Source organism: Mustela nivalis (genome assembly GCF_964662115.1).
Source record: "Mustela nivalis genome assembly, chromosome: 6".
In the NCBI taxonomy this organism is placed as follows: Eukaryota; Metazoa; Chordata; class Mammalia; order Carnivora; family Mustelidae; genus Mustela; species Mustela nivalis.
In genome coordinates this window covers 60,231,520-60,248,942 of record NC_139025.1, presented here as the reverse complement: position 1 = coordinate 60,248,942, position 17,423 = coordinate 60,231,520, and the positions used below count along the sequence as shown (strand labels likewise).

The following is a 17,423-nucleotide window of genomic DNA, read 5'->3' as shown; positions in this document are numbered from 1 at the left end:
TAAATATTCAGGTCTCTTGGCTGTAATCTTTATTATTTCCTTCCTTCTGCTGGTTTGGGGTTTTGTTTGCTCTTTTTCTACTTCCTTAAGATATAAAGTTGTTGATTTCAGAAGTCTTTTTTAGTATAATCATCCACTACTATGAATTTCCCTCTTAGCACTGCTTTCACTCCATTCCATTACTTTTGTTTTGTTTTGTTGTGTTTTCATATTCATGTTTCTCAAGGTGTTGTTATGGGTTGGATTGTGTCCCCTCAAAAAAGATGCAAAGTCTAGCCCCTAAGACATCAGAATAAGACATTATTTAGAAATAAGGTCTTTACAGAAAAATTATAATGAAGTCATTAGGGTGATCCTAATCCAATATGATTATATCTTTATAAAAAAGGGGAAATTTAGAGACAGAGACAGGCATGCACAGAAGGAAGACTATATGAAGAGACATGAAACTGCCACTTGACCATTATGGTCTATAGCATGTTTTGAAATCAGGAGCTGTAAGGCCTCCACTTTGTTCTTTATCAAGTTTGCTTTGGCTATCCAGGGTGTTTCATGGTTCCATGTGAATTTTAGGATTTTCCTTTTCTATTTCTGCAAAAAATACGACTGGGATTTTGATAGGGATTGCACTAAATCTGTAGATCGTTTTGGGTAGTATAGATATTTTAAGAATATTGTCTTCCAATTCACAAATGTGATGTTTTTCCATTTATTTGTATCTTCTTTTAGCAATGTGTTATAGTTTTCAGTGTAAAAGTTACCTCCTCAGTTTAATGCTGAGCCTTTCTTCCTTTTATCCTTGTTGATGATAACGTAAATGGATTTCCTTTTCAGATTGGTTATTGTTAGTGTATCGAAACACAATTGATTTATGAAGATATAAAATCTTGCTCTGTTTTTCTAAAGAACCCTGACTAAACACACATGACATCCTCAAGGTACTTGTAAGCATAATTTTTATTCATTATTTTATTTCCAGAACTGATTGTAGAGTACCTGGCACACTGCAAGAGGCTTAAGACATTTGGGGACTTGAAAGCATTCATGATCAGACATTCTTTTGTTCTCTGTAAAGAAAGAGTTCATTTTCTTTTCCCTCTCATCCTTAGCCAAATTTCTGCAAAAGCCCAACTTATAAGAGGGACGAAGGCATAGGCATCTTTGATAATTAGCTTGAGAACAGGAAAGAAGGCTCTAATTGGTCTCTTTGATTTCCTATAGGCTCGCAACTGTTAGGATAAAGAATAAAGAAATGTGTATATGAGGGCACCTGGGTGGCTCACTCATTGTGTCTGCCTTTGGCTCAGGTTGTGATCCCCGAGTCCTAGGATTGGCCCTCATTGGGTTCCCTGGTCGGAGAGAAGCCTGCTTCTCCCTCTCCCACTCCCCTGCTTGTATTCCCTCTCTCGCTATGTCAAATAAATAAATAAAATCATTAAAAAAAATGTGTATATGAGTGACTGTGGTGTGGAAGAGATTTGGGGAAAAATTAGCTATTGAGGCCTGAAACATTCAGGAAAAGAACATTAAAGAGTTACTTCAGGTAAGTTAGAGGAGGGGCTAGGGAGAAAAGTCCTAATGTTTGAACTCACTGGATACCAAAGGTGGAAGAAAAAACAAGTTACTAAAGGGAAAGAAAACGTGGGGTTTTCTTATTACGTGGGAGACTTTTAGCACCCAGATGAGCTTTAAAAAACTAGGGTTAATGTACCTTTACCTAGAGAAAAATAGTATAATCACTTTCTTTAAATTTAAGCTATGAATCCATTATTAGGTTTGAGTTTTCTCAATGTTGTGGTCACTCTCCCCCGTTTCTTATCCTTAGCTAGGAAAAGCAACTTTCTTTATCCTTAGCTAGGAAAAGCAACTTTCTTTCCTTCCTTTTGCACATGCTGAGTTGGCCCTAAACCTTTTCAGAGGACATTCTTTTTTTTTTTTTTTAATAATTTTTTAAATGACTTTATTTATTTATTTGAGAGAGAGAGAGAGAGAGAGAGCAAGCATGAGAGGAGAGAGGTCAGCAGAAGCAGACTCCCTGCTGAGAAGGGAGTCCGATGTGGGACTCGATCCCAGGACTCCAGGATCATGACCTGAGCCGAAGGCAGTCGCTTAACCAACTGAGCTACCCAGGCGCCCCTTCAGAGGACATTCTTGATTGGAGTGCGCTTCCCACTACTCTAACAAATTATACCACTCCTCTTTTTATCTCAATATATTCAGTGGTACTTTGTGTCTGTAAATACTGATTCAGACCTTGACTGAAGTAAGGAAAAAATGTATTTCATTTTTGAATCTGTAACAAACCTCTTTAGAGCACTCTCTGTTCATTACACTATAATAGCTAAGAGTTTGGGAATATTATAATCTATTTTGTTCTGACCATTTTTAAAGAGGGTTTTATTTATTTATTTTAGAGAGAGAGAGAGAGGGCAAGGGGAGGGGCAGAAGGAGAGACAGAATCCTAAGCAGACCCCTTCTGAGTATGGGGGGCCCCACGGGGGACTTGATCTCAGGACCTAAGATCACCACCCCGCTGAACCAACTGAGCCAGCAGTCACCCCTGTTCCAACCAATTTATGTTCAATTTTTTTGTCTTTTTCATTTCCTTTTTTTTTTTTTTTTTTTTTGCACTTACTAAAGTGTAAATTCCTTCAATTAACTTGGGGAACTGTCAACACTTCATTGTATTCCTATTCTCTAGGGATGTGTAAAAAAAAACAAAAACCCCAAACCCAGAAAACCATTATCATTGCTTAACAAACACCCAGAAGAGTACCAGGCATATAGTATGTACTCAGTAATTATTGGGTGTCTGAAGGAATTAAGGTGACATTTATAAAAGCAATACCGTTATGTGGAACAAGAAAGCCACATTTGAATTACTAGCTGCTATTTAATTATGCCAGTCCTTTCTTGTTTCAACACAGAGGTACACGAATTGAGGACTGAATTCTTTGTTTAATTTTGGAAGATTCAACATTGTGTCTTAAAAAATTCATTGGTTGAACATAAGCATCCAGATCTCGTTCTATAGCACTTCAGTCAAAAAGTTTACTACCTCCAAGTTTTGGGTTGTAAACGTTCCCAGGCCAGGAGTTAACGTATTGCTTTTTTGCTCACCCAACTGGAATCCACTTCAGCTCTTTCCATTCAACCATCACTTCACGACATGCCCCCCTCTCCCCAGTGTCCTTCTACCCCAGACCACAGGCAAACCAACCAGAAAACCACAGTTCCTCCAGCTTCTAGGAGAGTGCAACCCCAACTCTGAGGCCACAAAACACATTTTTAACCACATGGTTTCCTTCCTCTAGCTCGATTACGTTTTGTCCGGACAATATTTCGCTCTGGCAAAACGCGCCCGTCGTCTCGGAGCCGACTACCATAGCGTCCTCCCGCTGCAGCCACCGAAAATCACTAAAACAGCGTTCTTTTTCCTCGGAACTTCCACAAGTACTTTGCAAGCTCCCGGGTTGTCTAGAAGCCCCGCCCCGCGCCTTTGGCGCCGCGGTTTGCGCATGCCCGGTGCGCGCCGCCTACCCCTGCCGGGCGCCCGTTCCGCCTCGGTTCCCCGTGGCACGGACGCGCTGCATGCGGCTGGCTTCCTCCCTCACGGCCCCCCTCCCGGTCGTTTGCGGGCGCGCGCACCTCCTCAGGCGGGTGGGCCCCAGGGTCAGGAGGCTCCGAGCGAAAGTCGATTGGCTGACGTGGTGGCCGCGCGTCCGGCCTCAGAAACTCTGGGCGAGCGCGCAGAGTCAGCTCTCCAGGAGTGCCAGGCGCATCTCAGGTAAACAGGTAGGCTGGGAGGTTGTGGGTGGCCGGAGAAAAGGAGGGGTGGGCTTAGATTCAGCCCTGGAATTTCCGGCCTCAGCCTCCTTGGCGCAAGAGAAGGGGCTACGCGGAATTTGCACCCAGTGAATGTCGGCCCCGCACGGTCGGGAGTGCGGGGGCTCACGCAAAGGTCAGCGTCGTGGAACCCGCAGGTCCTCTTTCTGGGATTATGTCGGCATCCTCCCGTTTCCTATGACAAGGGTTCAGCAGCTGAGCATTTATTCAAGGGTGCAGATTTTTGTTTTTTCCTTAAGGGTCGGTTAGTTGAAGAGTTCATTCAGGTCCTGGCTCAAGCTGTGATGGACTGTCCTTGAGAGTCACTTAATAATTGTGTGTTGTTGGTAAGTTTCGGCAGAGTGCGATGCTTCGCAGAGGGCCGGGCTGTAGAAAGATACTATTAGTTTTGAGGTTCACAGTGTCTCTGAGCCCACATTTCTCTGGAAGGTGACACCACGCAACAGTATTTGTGAAGTATTTCAAGTTCCAGGGATGGAAGGAACTGGATAAGACAAGGTAGCAGCAGCATTATTAGACAGGATGGTAGAAAAAAATTTTTTTCCTCCACAAGAACAGGCTTTTTTGAAAAGCTCCTTTGAGCATGTTATGCAGAGTACATCACTGTGGAAGTAGACAAAGGTAAACCAAAACAAAGGGGCCAAACGAAATCACATTTCAACTCCCCCCCCCCCCCCCGCCCTCCAGGTGACTCTAACATATTATCATAAATAATTGGCTTTTCACAGTTTCTCCTTGGGATCTAGTGTGGTACTAACTGAAGGTGACAGTTACGTAATCATTTGGGTGTCCTGTGCAATAGTATACCAAGGAAATTAATTAAAATGAAGATGACTTCTACATAAGATAACAAATTAAGTACCCCATTGATGAAAAGTAATTAATGACGGCAAGTCAGAAAAATGAAAGCGGGGTGTACACAATTTTATTTTAAAAGCATAGATTTTATAAAAATCTTTTTAGTGTGTTAATTTTTAGGGTATAATGGACTTAGAGAAAATCACATAAACCTTAAGTGTACAGCTCATTGAGTTTTCACAGTGTATAAACTCATGTTTCCAGTACATAGATCAAGAAGGAGCATTACTGGGGTGCCTGAGTGGCTCAGTGGGTTAAAGCCTCTGCCTTCAGCTCAGGTCATGATCCTGGGGTCCTGGAATCAAGCCCCTCATCATCAGGAGCTGCATTGGGCTCTCTGCTCAGCAGAGAGCCTGCTTCTCTTCCTCTCTCTCTGCCTGCCTCTCTGCCTACTTGTGATCTCTGTCTGTCAAATGAATAAAATAAAATCTTAAAAAAAAAAAAAGATTACTTGCATTTTAGAAACCCCACTTTGTGTGACCTATTTCCACGGGTAACTATTATGTCGTGTTCTAAAGTCATCTATGAATTTACCTGTTACTGACTCTATATAAATGGAATCATACAGTAAATAGCCCTTGAGCCTCACTTTTGCTCAATATTGTATTTGTGAGATTTATACAAGTTCTGTAGCAGTAGTTCTTATGCTGTATAGTATTCCATCAGTTTCTGGTTATTATGAATAGAGCTTCTATGAACATTTTATAAGTACTGTTTGACCCTTGAACAACATGCATTTGTACTGTAGGAGTCCACTTACGCATAGATTTTTTTTTTACAATAAATACAGAACACTACTGAAAATGTATATGCCCTTCCTTATGATTTTCTGAACATTTTCTTTAGTCTAGGATGTTTCATTATAAAAATATAGTCTATAATACATAATATAAAGTGTGTATAAATAGACTTTCTGTTATTGATAAGGCTTCTAGTCAACAGTAGACTATTAGTATTCAAATTCTTAGGGAGTCCAAAATTAAATTTGGATTTTTCGCTGTGTGGGATTGGTGCTTCTAACTCCTGCATTATTCAAGAGTCAGTTATATTTTGGTGAATATATATGTACATTTCTGTTGGATATACATATACCTATTGGTGAAATGGCTATATTATAGGGTATACAGGTTTTTTATTTTTGTTATACACTACCAAAAATATTTTCAAATTAGTTGTGTCAGCACTCCTATCAGCATTGCTTAAGAATTCTGGCTCTTCCAAAAACTTGCAACACATAGTGTTGTCTTTTTCATTTTAACCATTCTGGTGGATTTATAGTGATACCACATTGGGGTTTTTCCCTCATTTCCCTAATGACTAGTAATATTTAAACCTCTTCATGTTTGCTTATTTAGGTAACCTCTATTTCAGAGGTCATTAAATTTTTCTGTAAGGGGCTAGAAAATAAATATAGGCAGTCCTTGCTTTTGTGGAGTTTCATTTAATGCAGTACTGTGTAAAGCTAGGACTGCTTATAATTTAGACTTTGCAGATCGTATACAGTCTCTGTTGTATTTTCTTCCTTCCTTTCCTTGCTGCTTTCTTCCTTTTTTTCTTTGTTTTTTGCCTGCCTGGTTATTTGCTTGTCTTCCCTCCTTCTCCCTCTTCCTCCCTTCCTCCCTCCCTTCCACCTGCCTTTCATTCTTGTTTCATAGATTGCTAAAACCTACTATGTTGAAAAATGACTCTTTAAAAATGGCAGTTCAGGGGCACCTGGGAGGCTCAGTCAGTTAAGCGTTCAGCTCTTGATTTCTTCAAGAAATCAGGTCATGATCTTAGGGTGGTGAGATCAAGCCCCCTATCAGGCTGCTGCTCAGCAGACAATCTGCTCAAGAAACTCTCTCTCCCTCTGCCCCTCCCCCGGCATGTGCACTCTTGCGCATTCTCTCTCTCTCAAATAAATAAATTAATTTTTTAAAAAAGCTCAATCTTCAGCCCATTGGTGGTAGTGAAATTATTAATTGAAAAAATTACTTGAATTAATTGAAAAAATTAATTGAAAAAAATCTAAATACATAAGAGTGTTAAGTGTGTGCTGTAGTGTTTTGAGGTTAAATAATAGTATTAAGCAGCATGTGGTATACCATTTTGGAGTTAAATTTGAGATCTCTAAGCATACTTCCTTTGCTTCTTACCAGTTTTACCTCAAGGCTATTTTCAGGCTTCTCTAAACTGTTCTTATTACTCTTACTTTTTCCCATCCCTTTAAAGCTGGTGAACAAAAGAGAGTTAAGTAGGTGAGAAAAGAAAGGAGATAAAACTCTTTTCTGATATTTTGATATTCTGATAGACCCTAAAGGCAGGGAAGGTGTTTGAATATCCAAACAATTCTGGACATGAGTAAACAAGTATAAAAAGCAATAAATTCCTTCTGCAATACTTTGAGATAGTGTTTTTTTAAAAAAATATTTTATTTATTTATTTGACAGAGATCACAAATAGGCAGAGAGGCAGGCAGAGAGAGAGGGGGAAGCAGACTCCCTGCTGAACAGAGAGCCCAATGTGGGGCTTGATCCCAGGACCCTGAGATCATGACCTGAGCTGAGGGCAGAAGCTTTAAGCCAATGAGCCACCGAGGTGCCCTGTCTTTTTTTTTTTTTTTTTTTAAAGATTTTCTTTATTTGACAGGGAAAGAGGGAGAGATCATAAGGCAGAAAGAGAGGGGGAAGCAGGATCCCTGAGAAGCAGAGAGCCTGATGCAGGGCTTGATCCCAGGACCCTGAGATCATTACCTGGGCCGAAGGCAGACTCTTAACCCACTGAACCACCCAGGAGGTCTTTTGAACTGTTCTATTGTGGGATGGCTTGATTAAAATTTATATCTACCTGATTGAATATACTCCTAATTTGGAAGGTAATAATAGCCAGTGGCTTGGGTCATGAAACTCAGTTGCAGCATCCCTGCCTATTGTGGGGATCCTCTCTTTTTTAGATGCCTCATGGGGCTGTCCAGTTCATCTTCTCTTACTTTGGGCCCCCTGTCCTTCACTCAGTACTAAAAAATATAAAAAAAACTTTTGAAAGTGTCAGAACTTTCTTTGACTACTATTTCAGTCTATGTTAACATTTTTAGCTAACAGTTTTTTTTAGGTGTTTTATAGAAGTGAATTTAGGAATATATTTAGATTACACTAATACTAATGAGAGACTTAAGGGTAATCTCCATCAACTCGATCTTTTCTTTGAGATAGATAATTGAGTTTTGGTCATTCTTACTTGATTGTTATGCAAACACAGATTTATGATAAGCCATTAGGCCTAGCTTCTACCACGAACCACTGCTGTCCTGAAGCCTTTCTTACATAGAAATTCTCGATCCAGTTATGCATTTATATACATTTGTTTAGATACACATATTCACACATATCTTGACAAATACAAATATCTTACTGCTTTATGACTGCCACACAAAACAATTGTACTTATATGCACTGTTTTCACCATGCTCCTTGAACCAGGGTTGGAGTCATTACAAGTTATTATGTTGGTAAAGGTTATAAAGTAGACCTCATAGGGAACAAGTAGGGTATTTATGTAGTACAAATGTTTAATGGTACGATATGTCTATCAGTGCAGAGGTTGTCATTAGCTTCCTAGAGTACCTACTCCCCGGACATTGCCTGTATCATATTGTTATTGTTGACCTCTGGGACTCTGTATTTTTCTGTATTCCAGTGGGGACAAACCTTACCTTTTCTGGGTGCAGTTTCTATTTTTAGACACTTCAATTAGGTTATATTTAATCTTCTTTTCTTTAAGGTGACTGTATTTCTCTGCTACAACCTGTTATTTATTGCTTTTATACTTCCCTTTCAGCATATTCATTACTAGTCTGTTTAAATATCTGGGACTGGGGATGGGCAGAAGATGGCTCATTTTCATCTCATAGGCCACCTTCAGAGATAGCTTTAGGGTTTATGAAAGGAAAAGGTAATGCGTAACATCAATTTTTACTGCTCTTTTAGAGTATTTGAGTACTCTCAAATTCCTTTTCTGTTTCTTGGATTTTGACACTATTATAAAGAGGGGATAGGGCTTTTTAAGGGCATTTATTGCAAAAGCAACATGCTATATAGTGGAAAGAGCCCTGGGCATAAGAACAGAACAAGTGTGGTTTCCTGCCTGTCTGTATTAACCTTTCCTGGAATTCGGCTGTCTTTTGTAAAAGGAGGCATTTTCACCAAATAGCTCTAATCCTTGGTAATTCTTTCCAAAAGACATGGTAAAGAAGCACGGGATTTAGGATTTAAATGTTCCTAGAGGTCATTTAGGCTATTCTCTCAGTTTTGCTCTGTGAGAACACTGAGGCCTTCAGAGATTATATTTAGTCACATAGTTACTAGAATCCGGTTCTCTTGATATGTTCCACTTGCCTTTTCCCTAAGCTACTTGAAAGAGTCAACCTTCTAAGATAACCCTAGTATTCATCCTCTTGTGTAATCCTTTTCCCTAAAGGGGGACTACCAAGAGTCTCACTTCTAATAGGATATGACAGAAGTAGTAGGATGTCACTTAAGAGATTATGTTATAAGAAGCTATAACTTTCTTTTTGCTGGCCCTTTCTTGCTTGCTTACCTTGATGAAACTTATCTGCTATATCATGAGCTGACATATAGAAGGACTCACCCATCAAGAATTGAGGGGAGCCTTTGGCCAATAGTCCACAGAGAAAGTTCAGTAACCCTCTGGGAACTGAATCCTACCAACAACCACTGACTGAAGTTAGATGTTGTCCCAGTTAAACCTTGAAATGACTATAGCCCTGCCTGAGGAAAACCTGAATTGGAGGACCTAGCAAAGCCAACACCTAAGATTCCTCAGGATCTGAAATAACAGATGTGTGTTGTTTTAACCGCTAAGTTTTGGGGTAATTTGTTTAGCAGCAACAAATAAGTAATAAACTGCTCTTAGTAATTTTTAATGTTTAACAAATTTTTAACAAAAAGAACATTTTTAATAAAAGAAAGAATTCACCCTGAAGTTTTTGTGAACATAACTTTAGTTTTTGTCATTTTAAACATATTTGGGAATATGTTATTTTTACTTTCTAAAAATTAAAATATTAATCACTTAACTGTTCTGTATTTGTTTTAGTTATAACGTAATTGCTGTGTATTTGTTTGATCTCAAAACTGGCAACAATAAAGAGATGATAATACTTTGAAAGTTGAGAATTACTACTTTCGTTCAAGGTTTCATTAAAGTGGATGATTGATGAGACAAAGTTACCATAGAACTGCTTTTGGCAGTTGACACGAACACCTTTGATTCAGTTACTGTCTGTATTGAAGGTATTTTTCACTTATATTGCTTACTGTTTAGGATGTATACACTCAGGCCATCTACTCTTATTTATCTGTAGTTTTGCATTATGGTGAATTGATTGTATATATATACTATTTTGAGAATTGCCTTTAATATTCCTGGATTTATAAATTTTGGAAGCTGCTGGAGTACAACAGGGATTATTTTGCTGGAATCCTTAATTCTGAATCTTGTTTTGTTTTCTGTTGAAGTATACCAATGTCCCCTCTTCATAATTTTATCTTGGAAATTTTGCTGCTGCAGAATTAAATGTTGAAAAACTGAAAAAAAAATGATAGAAACTACTAGGGAGAAATAAGTAAATAATATATTATTTATAATAAATAAATGACTTAGATAAATAACTGATATAGATCAGTGAACTTTAAAAACTTTTTTGTGAAATGTAATAATAGCAATAATTGTGACTCGGATAAACCTCATTGGCTACGATACTGCCACTGTGCTAAGCTGGACAGTTAAGTGAGTAATTAAAAAGTTAACAGCCATGTGACTACCATCAAAATATCTTGAATTGAATAATCATTGAAATGTTTAAGTCCTTGCTTTGTATACAGTTTTGTTTTTTTCATAATGCTTCTGAATATGAATGGGCATGTGTGTGAGAGAGATAGACAGAGAGATGTGAATACTGTGGTCTGGTGCAATGCTTTATATGTCTGTTAGGTGAAATTTGTTAATGCCATTGTTAAAATCTCTTTCCTTACTGATTTTTATGTGTATGTGTCTGTGCGTGTATGCATGTTCATGTGATTGGTGAATATTGAGAATTTGCAGTGTGTTAAATCTTTGTGTAATCATAGATTTATTTCTTCCTAGTAGGTCTATCATTTTTGATTTATTTATTTTGAAGTCATGTTATTAGAAACATGCAACTTTATAGCTGGTCTGTCTTTTTATGAATTGAACTATTTTTCCCTCCACATAAAGGTGTTCCTTTTTATCTCTAGTAATGCCTTTGTCTAGGCATTACTAAATGTCGAGACAAATTACTAAATTACTAAATTACTAGACTAAAAAGTCTAGTCTGTTTTTTTAAAAAAAAAAACCTTATTTTGAAACAGTTTTAGACTTACTGAAAAGTTGCAGAAATAGTAGAGATTTCCTGTAGACTCTTCACCCTGCTACTAATGTTAACACAATGCATGATCATAGTATAATGATCAAAGCCAAGAAATTAATACTGCTATAATATTATTCACTAAATTATACACTTTATCCAAGTATTACTATTTTTTCCATTAATTTTTTCTTGTTCTAGGACCCAATCCAGATCCTATGTTGCATTTAGTTATCGCGTTTCCTGAGTCTTCTCCCATCCATGACCTCTTATGAATTTTGATATAGCTGTGACAGCCTTCTTTTGGTTAATGTGTGCATAGAATTGGATTTTTGAAAATTCGGTGGGACATCTTTGTCTGACAGTGGAGCATTTGGTAACTGGATCATTAAATCCATTTGTATTTTATATTACTCCATTTTCAATTTTCAGCTATAGAAATTATATATGCTTTACTGTTCTTTTGTAGAAGCTACTGAATCTTGGAATGTATCTTTTCAGACCTTTTTGCATTTCCTTACATGCATGTGCGTGCATGTGTGTGTGTGTGTACCCAAACACATGGTTTTGCTTGTTTGCTTTTTTATTTTAATATGACAATGGTAACGCTTTATTATTTTATAGCAGTCCTTTCATTTAGTAAGATTTTATACATCTTTCTATGTCAGTGTATATTATAACACACACATAGTGTTGATAGTGTGTGTGTGTGTACACCATAGTTTGTTTAACTAGACCCTAACTGGTAGATATATATGCTGTTTCCAATTTTTTAATGGTATAAACAGCACTGTCATACATATTTTGGACATTTTGAACCCTTTGCTAGAACATAGAGTTCTAGAAGTAGAATTGTGGAATCAGAGTTTGCAACAATTAAAGCTTTCATTGACATTATGGGATGTTCTTGTTATTTTTTAATGGAACAGCTTTTATAAAAATTTATGGCTATTATAAACTCTTTCAACCAAATCAACCTTCATTAAAAATCAGGTGTATAGCATTCTGTTTCTGTTCCTAAGAGTGATCATATTGAAAAACAAACAAAAAAGCCTACCTGTAAGCACATGCTTGTGAAATTTTATAGCACCAAGAATGAAAAAAAAAAAAATAAAAACAGAAATCTTGAAGGTTTCCAGAGAAAACAAAAATAGAAAAATAGAAAAAAGAATTGAACATATGAACATCAATCTTGACAGAATTATGGCTATTTAACAATGATGTATGGAAATAGAACAAAGGTGTTTTCAGGGGTGCCTGGGTGGCACAGTCAGTTAAGCATCACACTCTTGGTTTTGGCTCAGGTCGTGATCTCAGGGTCGTGAGATGGAGCCCCACATGGGGTTTGGCACTCAGAGTGGAATCTGCTTGGGTTTCTCTCTCCCTCTGCCCTTCCTGCTTATGCGTGCATGCTCTCTCTTTCCCTCTCAAATAAAAGAACCTTTAAAAACAAGATATTTTCTGGGGCACCTGGGTGGCTCAGGGGTTAAAGCCTCTGCCTTCGGCTCAGGTCATGATCCTAAGGTCCTGGGATCGAGCCCCACGTCGGGTGATCTTGAGCCCCACACCTACTTGTGATCTCTATCTGTCAAGTAAATAAATAAAATCTTTAAAAAAATAAAAAATAAAAGCAAGATATTTTCAAACCTGGAAAGCCTCAGAAGTTATGCTCAAGCAAAATGAAGAAGTGAAAGAAAGGTGTGGAATACAGGAAACAGTAAATCTAACGGGGGAGCACAGTGAAATGATGTTCTCTAGGAGGCACAGCTGTATAGCTGGCCTGGAGAACATACAGTGCAGATTTAAGGAGAAAAGCCCACTTAGGAAGGAGGTTTTCAGGAGAGAAAGACGATTTCAGAGATACATATCGTGAAAACCTGGAATTTTCTCTGTTGGGAGGTTTTTTAAAACTATGAATTCAATTTCTTTAATAGAAACAGGACTTTTCTGAGTATCTACTCTCACTGCATTAACTGTGGTAGATTGTGTCTTTCAAGGATTTTGTCAGATTTGTAGGTATGAATTTGTTTGTCATATTTATTCCCTTTTTATCTTTTTCATGCCTTTGGGATTACTTCAATGTCCTCTTCTTCCTGATACTGACAACTTATGTCTTCTTTATTTTTATTTTGACCAGTCTGGCAAGAAGCTTACCAATTCCTTTGATTCACCACCACCACTCCCCCCGCCCCCTCCCAACCAGCTTTGGGTTTCATTGGTTTGTTGTTGTTGTTGTTATTTAGATTTATTTATTTAAGAGCGAGAGAGAGTGAGTATGAGGAGGGGCCAGAGGGAGAGGAAGAATCACAGGCAGACTCCACACTCAGCATGGAACCTGACAGGGCTTGATCTCATGACGCTGACCTGAACTGAAATCAAGATTTGGACATTTAAGTGACTGTGCCACTGAGGCACCCTGGTTTCATTGATTTTCTATGTTGACTTTATATTTCCAGTTTCATTGATTTTTGCTGTTTACGGTTTCTTTCATACTGCTTACTTTATATTTAATTTTTTCTTAATTTTGTATTTTTTAAAAGTAGAAGCATAAGTATTAATAAGAGGTCTTCCTCCCTTTAAAAAAATTTTTTTTGGACGCCTGGGTGGCTCAGTGGGTTAAGCCTCTGCCATCGGCTCAGGTCATGATCTCAGGGTCCTGGGATCGAGTTCCGCATCCGGCTCTCTGCTCGGCAGGGAGCCTGCTTCCCCCCTTCTCTCTCTGCCTGCCTCTCTGCCTCTGTGCAGGCCAGTCCTGCTGGTAGTTAATAAAGCAATAGTGTTTTTTAAATCCCCCCCCCCCCAAAATTTTTTTTTAAATATGCATTTGGTACTATAAATATCCCTCTAAGCGCTAATCTAGTTACATCCCACATATTGTGTTTCTGTTATACAGTTCAGAATATTTAAAAATCTCCCTTAATTCCTTCTTTTTTGAACCATGGATTGTTGCAAAGTGTTTGGGAATTTTTGAGGTCCCTTTCTGTTAACTGATTTCAAGTTTATTTCTGTTGTAGTAAAATAACATGATTTGTATGGTTTCAGTTCTTTGTTGTTGTTGTTGTTTTTAAAGATTTTATTTATTTATTTGACAGAGATCACAAGTAGACGGGGGTAGGGGGGGGAAGCAGGCTCCCTGCTAAGCAGAGAGCCCTATGAAGGGCTCGATCCCAGGACCCTGAGATCATGACCTGAGCCAGAGGCAGAGGCTTTAACCCATTGAGCTGCTCAGGCACCCCTGTATGGTTTCAATTCTTATGTGTTAAAGGGTTTTTTTTGATTTTTGTTTGTTTGTTTGTTTAATGGACCAGGATAGGATCTTTTTTGGTAAATGTGCCATGTGTACTTGAAAAGATTGTGTATTCTGCCATGTTGGTTGGGGTTTTCTATAAATGTCAATTAGGTGAAGTTTGTTGATAGTACTGAATCTTCTACATTGCTGAGTCTCTGAATTCTTATTCTGATTATTGAGAAGGGTGTAGTGAAATATCCAGCTATAATTATGGATTTGTCTATTGCTCCTTTCATCAGTTTTTACCGCAGGTATGTTGACACTGTTCTGAATTGCTTACATATTTAGGATTGTTTAGGACTTGTTAAATAAACCCCTAAATGTACTTAGTCTCAGTAATATTTCTTGTTTTACTTTGTTTGGAGTTGATATAGCCACTGCTACTTTCTTTTGATTAGGATATGCATTTTTTTTTTACTGCGTTCTGTTATCCTAAAAAATAAACAGTTAGTAAAGGGTAATTTATAAGATATTTTCATTTTGTGTTGGTGGGGTTTAGAACAAGCTACCCCCAAATATGGCATTTTGGCATATTGAATATTTTAAGCTGAAGGATTTTGAGAAATAGCAAGTGCATCCCCCTTCGCCCCAGAAATGAGTCATAAGACCTTCATGTGAGAGGTGCTCTCCCTGTACCTGGAGGAAAAGAACATCCTTATCTCCAAAGATGGGGAGCTACCAAGAGGAATCCAAGTGAATGTGGCTTGCTGAGTTTTCCTTATTTTATTGTCCTTGGTATATACCTTTTTGTCCTTCCCATTTTTCCATGACTTTCTACTCTTCATCATATCTAGTATAAAAATGCTCAGGCTCACTCTTTCTTCAGGTCTTCATTTCCTTGTGAAGGTTTCCATATCACATAAAACTTACATTAAATGAATTTGTCTGCTTTTCTCCTATTAATCAGTCTTTGTCAGTTTACTATTCAGATCCAGCCAGGAACCCTAAGAGGATGGAGGAAAAGTTTTCCCTCCCCTACAGTGTCTATTTCATTATTTATTTTTATTTTAAATAATGTTTTGATTTTAGCGAGTAATTTCTTAGCAAGTGTGACCTAATATCATGTAATTTTGTGTTAAGATGCAAAGATCATCACAAAATTAGAAAAATTTTTGCATTCTTACTCTATTTCTTGGGGGGAATTTGAAAGGTAATTTTTTTACAGATTCTATTTGCATTCAGATGTTAAAATGCTGTTTTGCATTCTCAACCATATACATATAACCCCCCCCCAAATTTAAACTTTTCAATTTATTCATTTTAATGAAGTATTTTCTGAATTATGACATACCTCTTCTTTAAGCAGCATGTCTTGATACTAATTAGTACTCTAATACTTTTATTATCTTTTAAATTTAATGTAAATCAAAACCATTTCCTTAATTTATGTCAAACAGCTTATTACCAGCATGGGAGCTACAGATGCTGTGTGATATAGCATACGATATCCCAAAGTAGAACATTTTATTCAGTGGCATGAGCTGGCACAGTGGGCAAGATTATTGTAATTCACTTGGGTAGGTGAACAGTAATTTAGGAAGTTCACGTACAAAAACTTGCTGTGAGTTTCTTTGGGATTCTTTACTGGTAAGAAACTCAGTTTAGTATTTCATTGGCTTATTTCTCCTGTCTTTATTTCATGCAGGTGACTAATTTCCATCTTAGTTTAAAGTAAAACCTATGTACACATCTTTAAAATGCCTATATTTTTGTTAGTCGTTTTAGAATTAAAATCTCAAAATAGTTGGTCGCATGATTACTAACCAGTTGATTCTGAAGGCTCATGTTTGTTATGCAAATATACCTTAAGAATTAGAGAAATTATTTTCTTCACTAAAGTTTTTTGGAATAGTTTTTCTTCTAGAATGTGTTCCTACTTTTAGGAATTACTTTATGAAAAAGCAAAAAGGTGTTTTGCCTATTATTGGATAAAAATTTAGACTAGTATTTAACACTGCCACATTTAATAATAAGTTTTCAAAAAGGGGCACCTGGGTGGCTCAGTGGGTTAAAGCCTCTGCCTTTGGCTCAGGTCATGATCCCAGGGTCCTGGGATCGAGTCCCACATTGGGCTCTTTGCTCAGCAGGGCGCCTGCTCCCCGCACCCCCCCCCCAACCTGCCTCTCTGCCTACTTGTGATCTCTCTGTCAGATGAATAAATAACATCTTTAAAAAAAAGCTGCCACAAAGATGTTCCTTCCAGTGCCTTTTGTAACAGAAAATAATGATGTGCCATCCAGTGGAATATTAAAGTCTGGTTATTGATGTGTTTTGAAGAAAAATGCCTGTGATATTTTATTGTGAAAAAATTAAATATGTGTAGATATGGATTACACATATAAATATGTAAAGAATGTCAAAGGGGAACATACTAGGACTTTAAGAGTATTTTATATTTTGGTGGTGAATGTAATGGGTGGTCTTTTTTCCTTCTTTCTATTTTTGTTTTAGTGTATGTTGGACTGTTTTGCTAGAGATGAGGTCATTTGGGCAGTGCCTAGAATGATCTCAGTCGAACTTTTTTTCTATTATCAGTGAATTTTTTTTACCAAATCAGCAACTCAGCATCATTTAACATTTAACATTGGATCAGCTCCGACTTCTCCTGATGACTATGGATTAATTGTAATCTGCTTGTACCAGAATATAATGATTTTTATGCCTTTTGAAACCTTCCAAGTGAGTTTTCAAAAGATAATGTAATGTACCTATTACTTAACTTAAGGAATGTACTTACTTAAATGTAAGTAATTAGTTAGAAAAATGTTTCCTGTTGTATTTGAGAAGTTTTAAAGAATTACCAGTAACTTTAAGATCTTTTGGCTGTATCACGTTCCCTTCCCTGGCTTTTCACCTGGACTTTATTTTTATTTTGACCATATTGTCTTCCCTACAAATTTAGACTCTATTTCCAGTTTCTCTTCAGCATATAAGAAACTTTGTTCAAACGTTTGGACAGTTCATAAGGCTGGATTGTTCCAGCTGCTTCACTTCAAACCTTTTACACCCTTATTTGCTTGCTGAGAGCATACCTGCTACTTAAAG

The 17,423-nt window shown here is 37.6% G+C and overlaps 1 protein-coding gene across 5 annotated transcripts in view; it reads left to right on the top strand.

The window, feature by feature from the left end:
- The first annotated feature begins 3,536 nt into the window (after positions 1-3,536).
- Positions 3,537-17,423, top strand: part of MIPOL1 (mirror-image polydactyly 1) — a 314,513-nt gene continuing 300,626 nt past the window's right edge. For 2 of the 5 annotated variants that reach the window (XM_082737780.1, XM_082737781.1), the window contains exon 1: positions 3,537-3,787. In XM_082737780.1, the coding sequence (XP_082593906.1) occupies positions 3,592-3,787 (196 nt within the window). In that variant the 5' untranslated portion in view covers positions 3,537-3,591. Of the gene's footprint in view, positions 3,796-17,423 lie in introns of all 5 variants that reach the window. The other 3 variants (XM_082737783.1, XM_082737785.1, XM_082737784.1) reach the window with 2 other exon arrangements.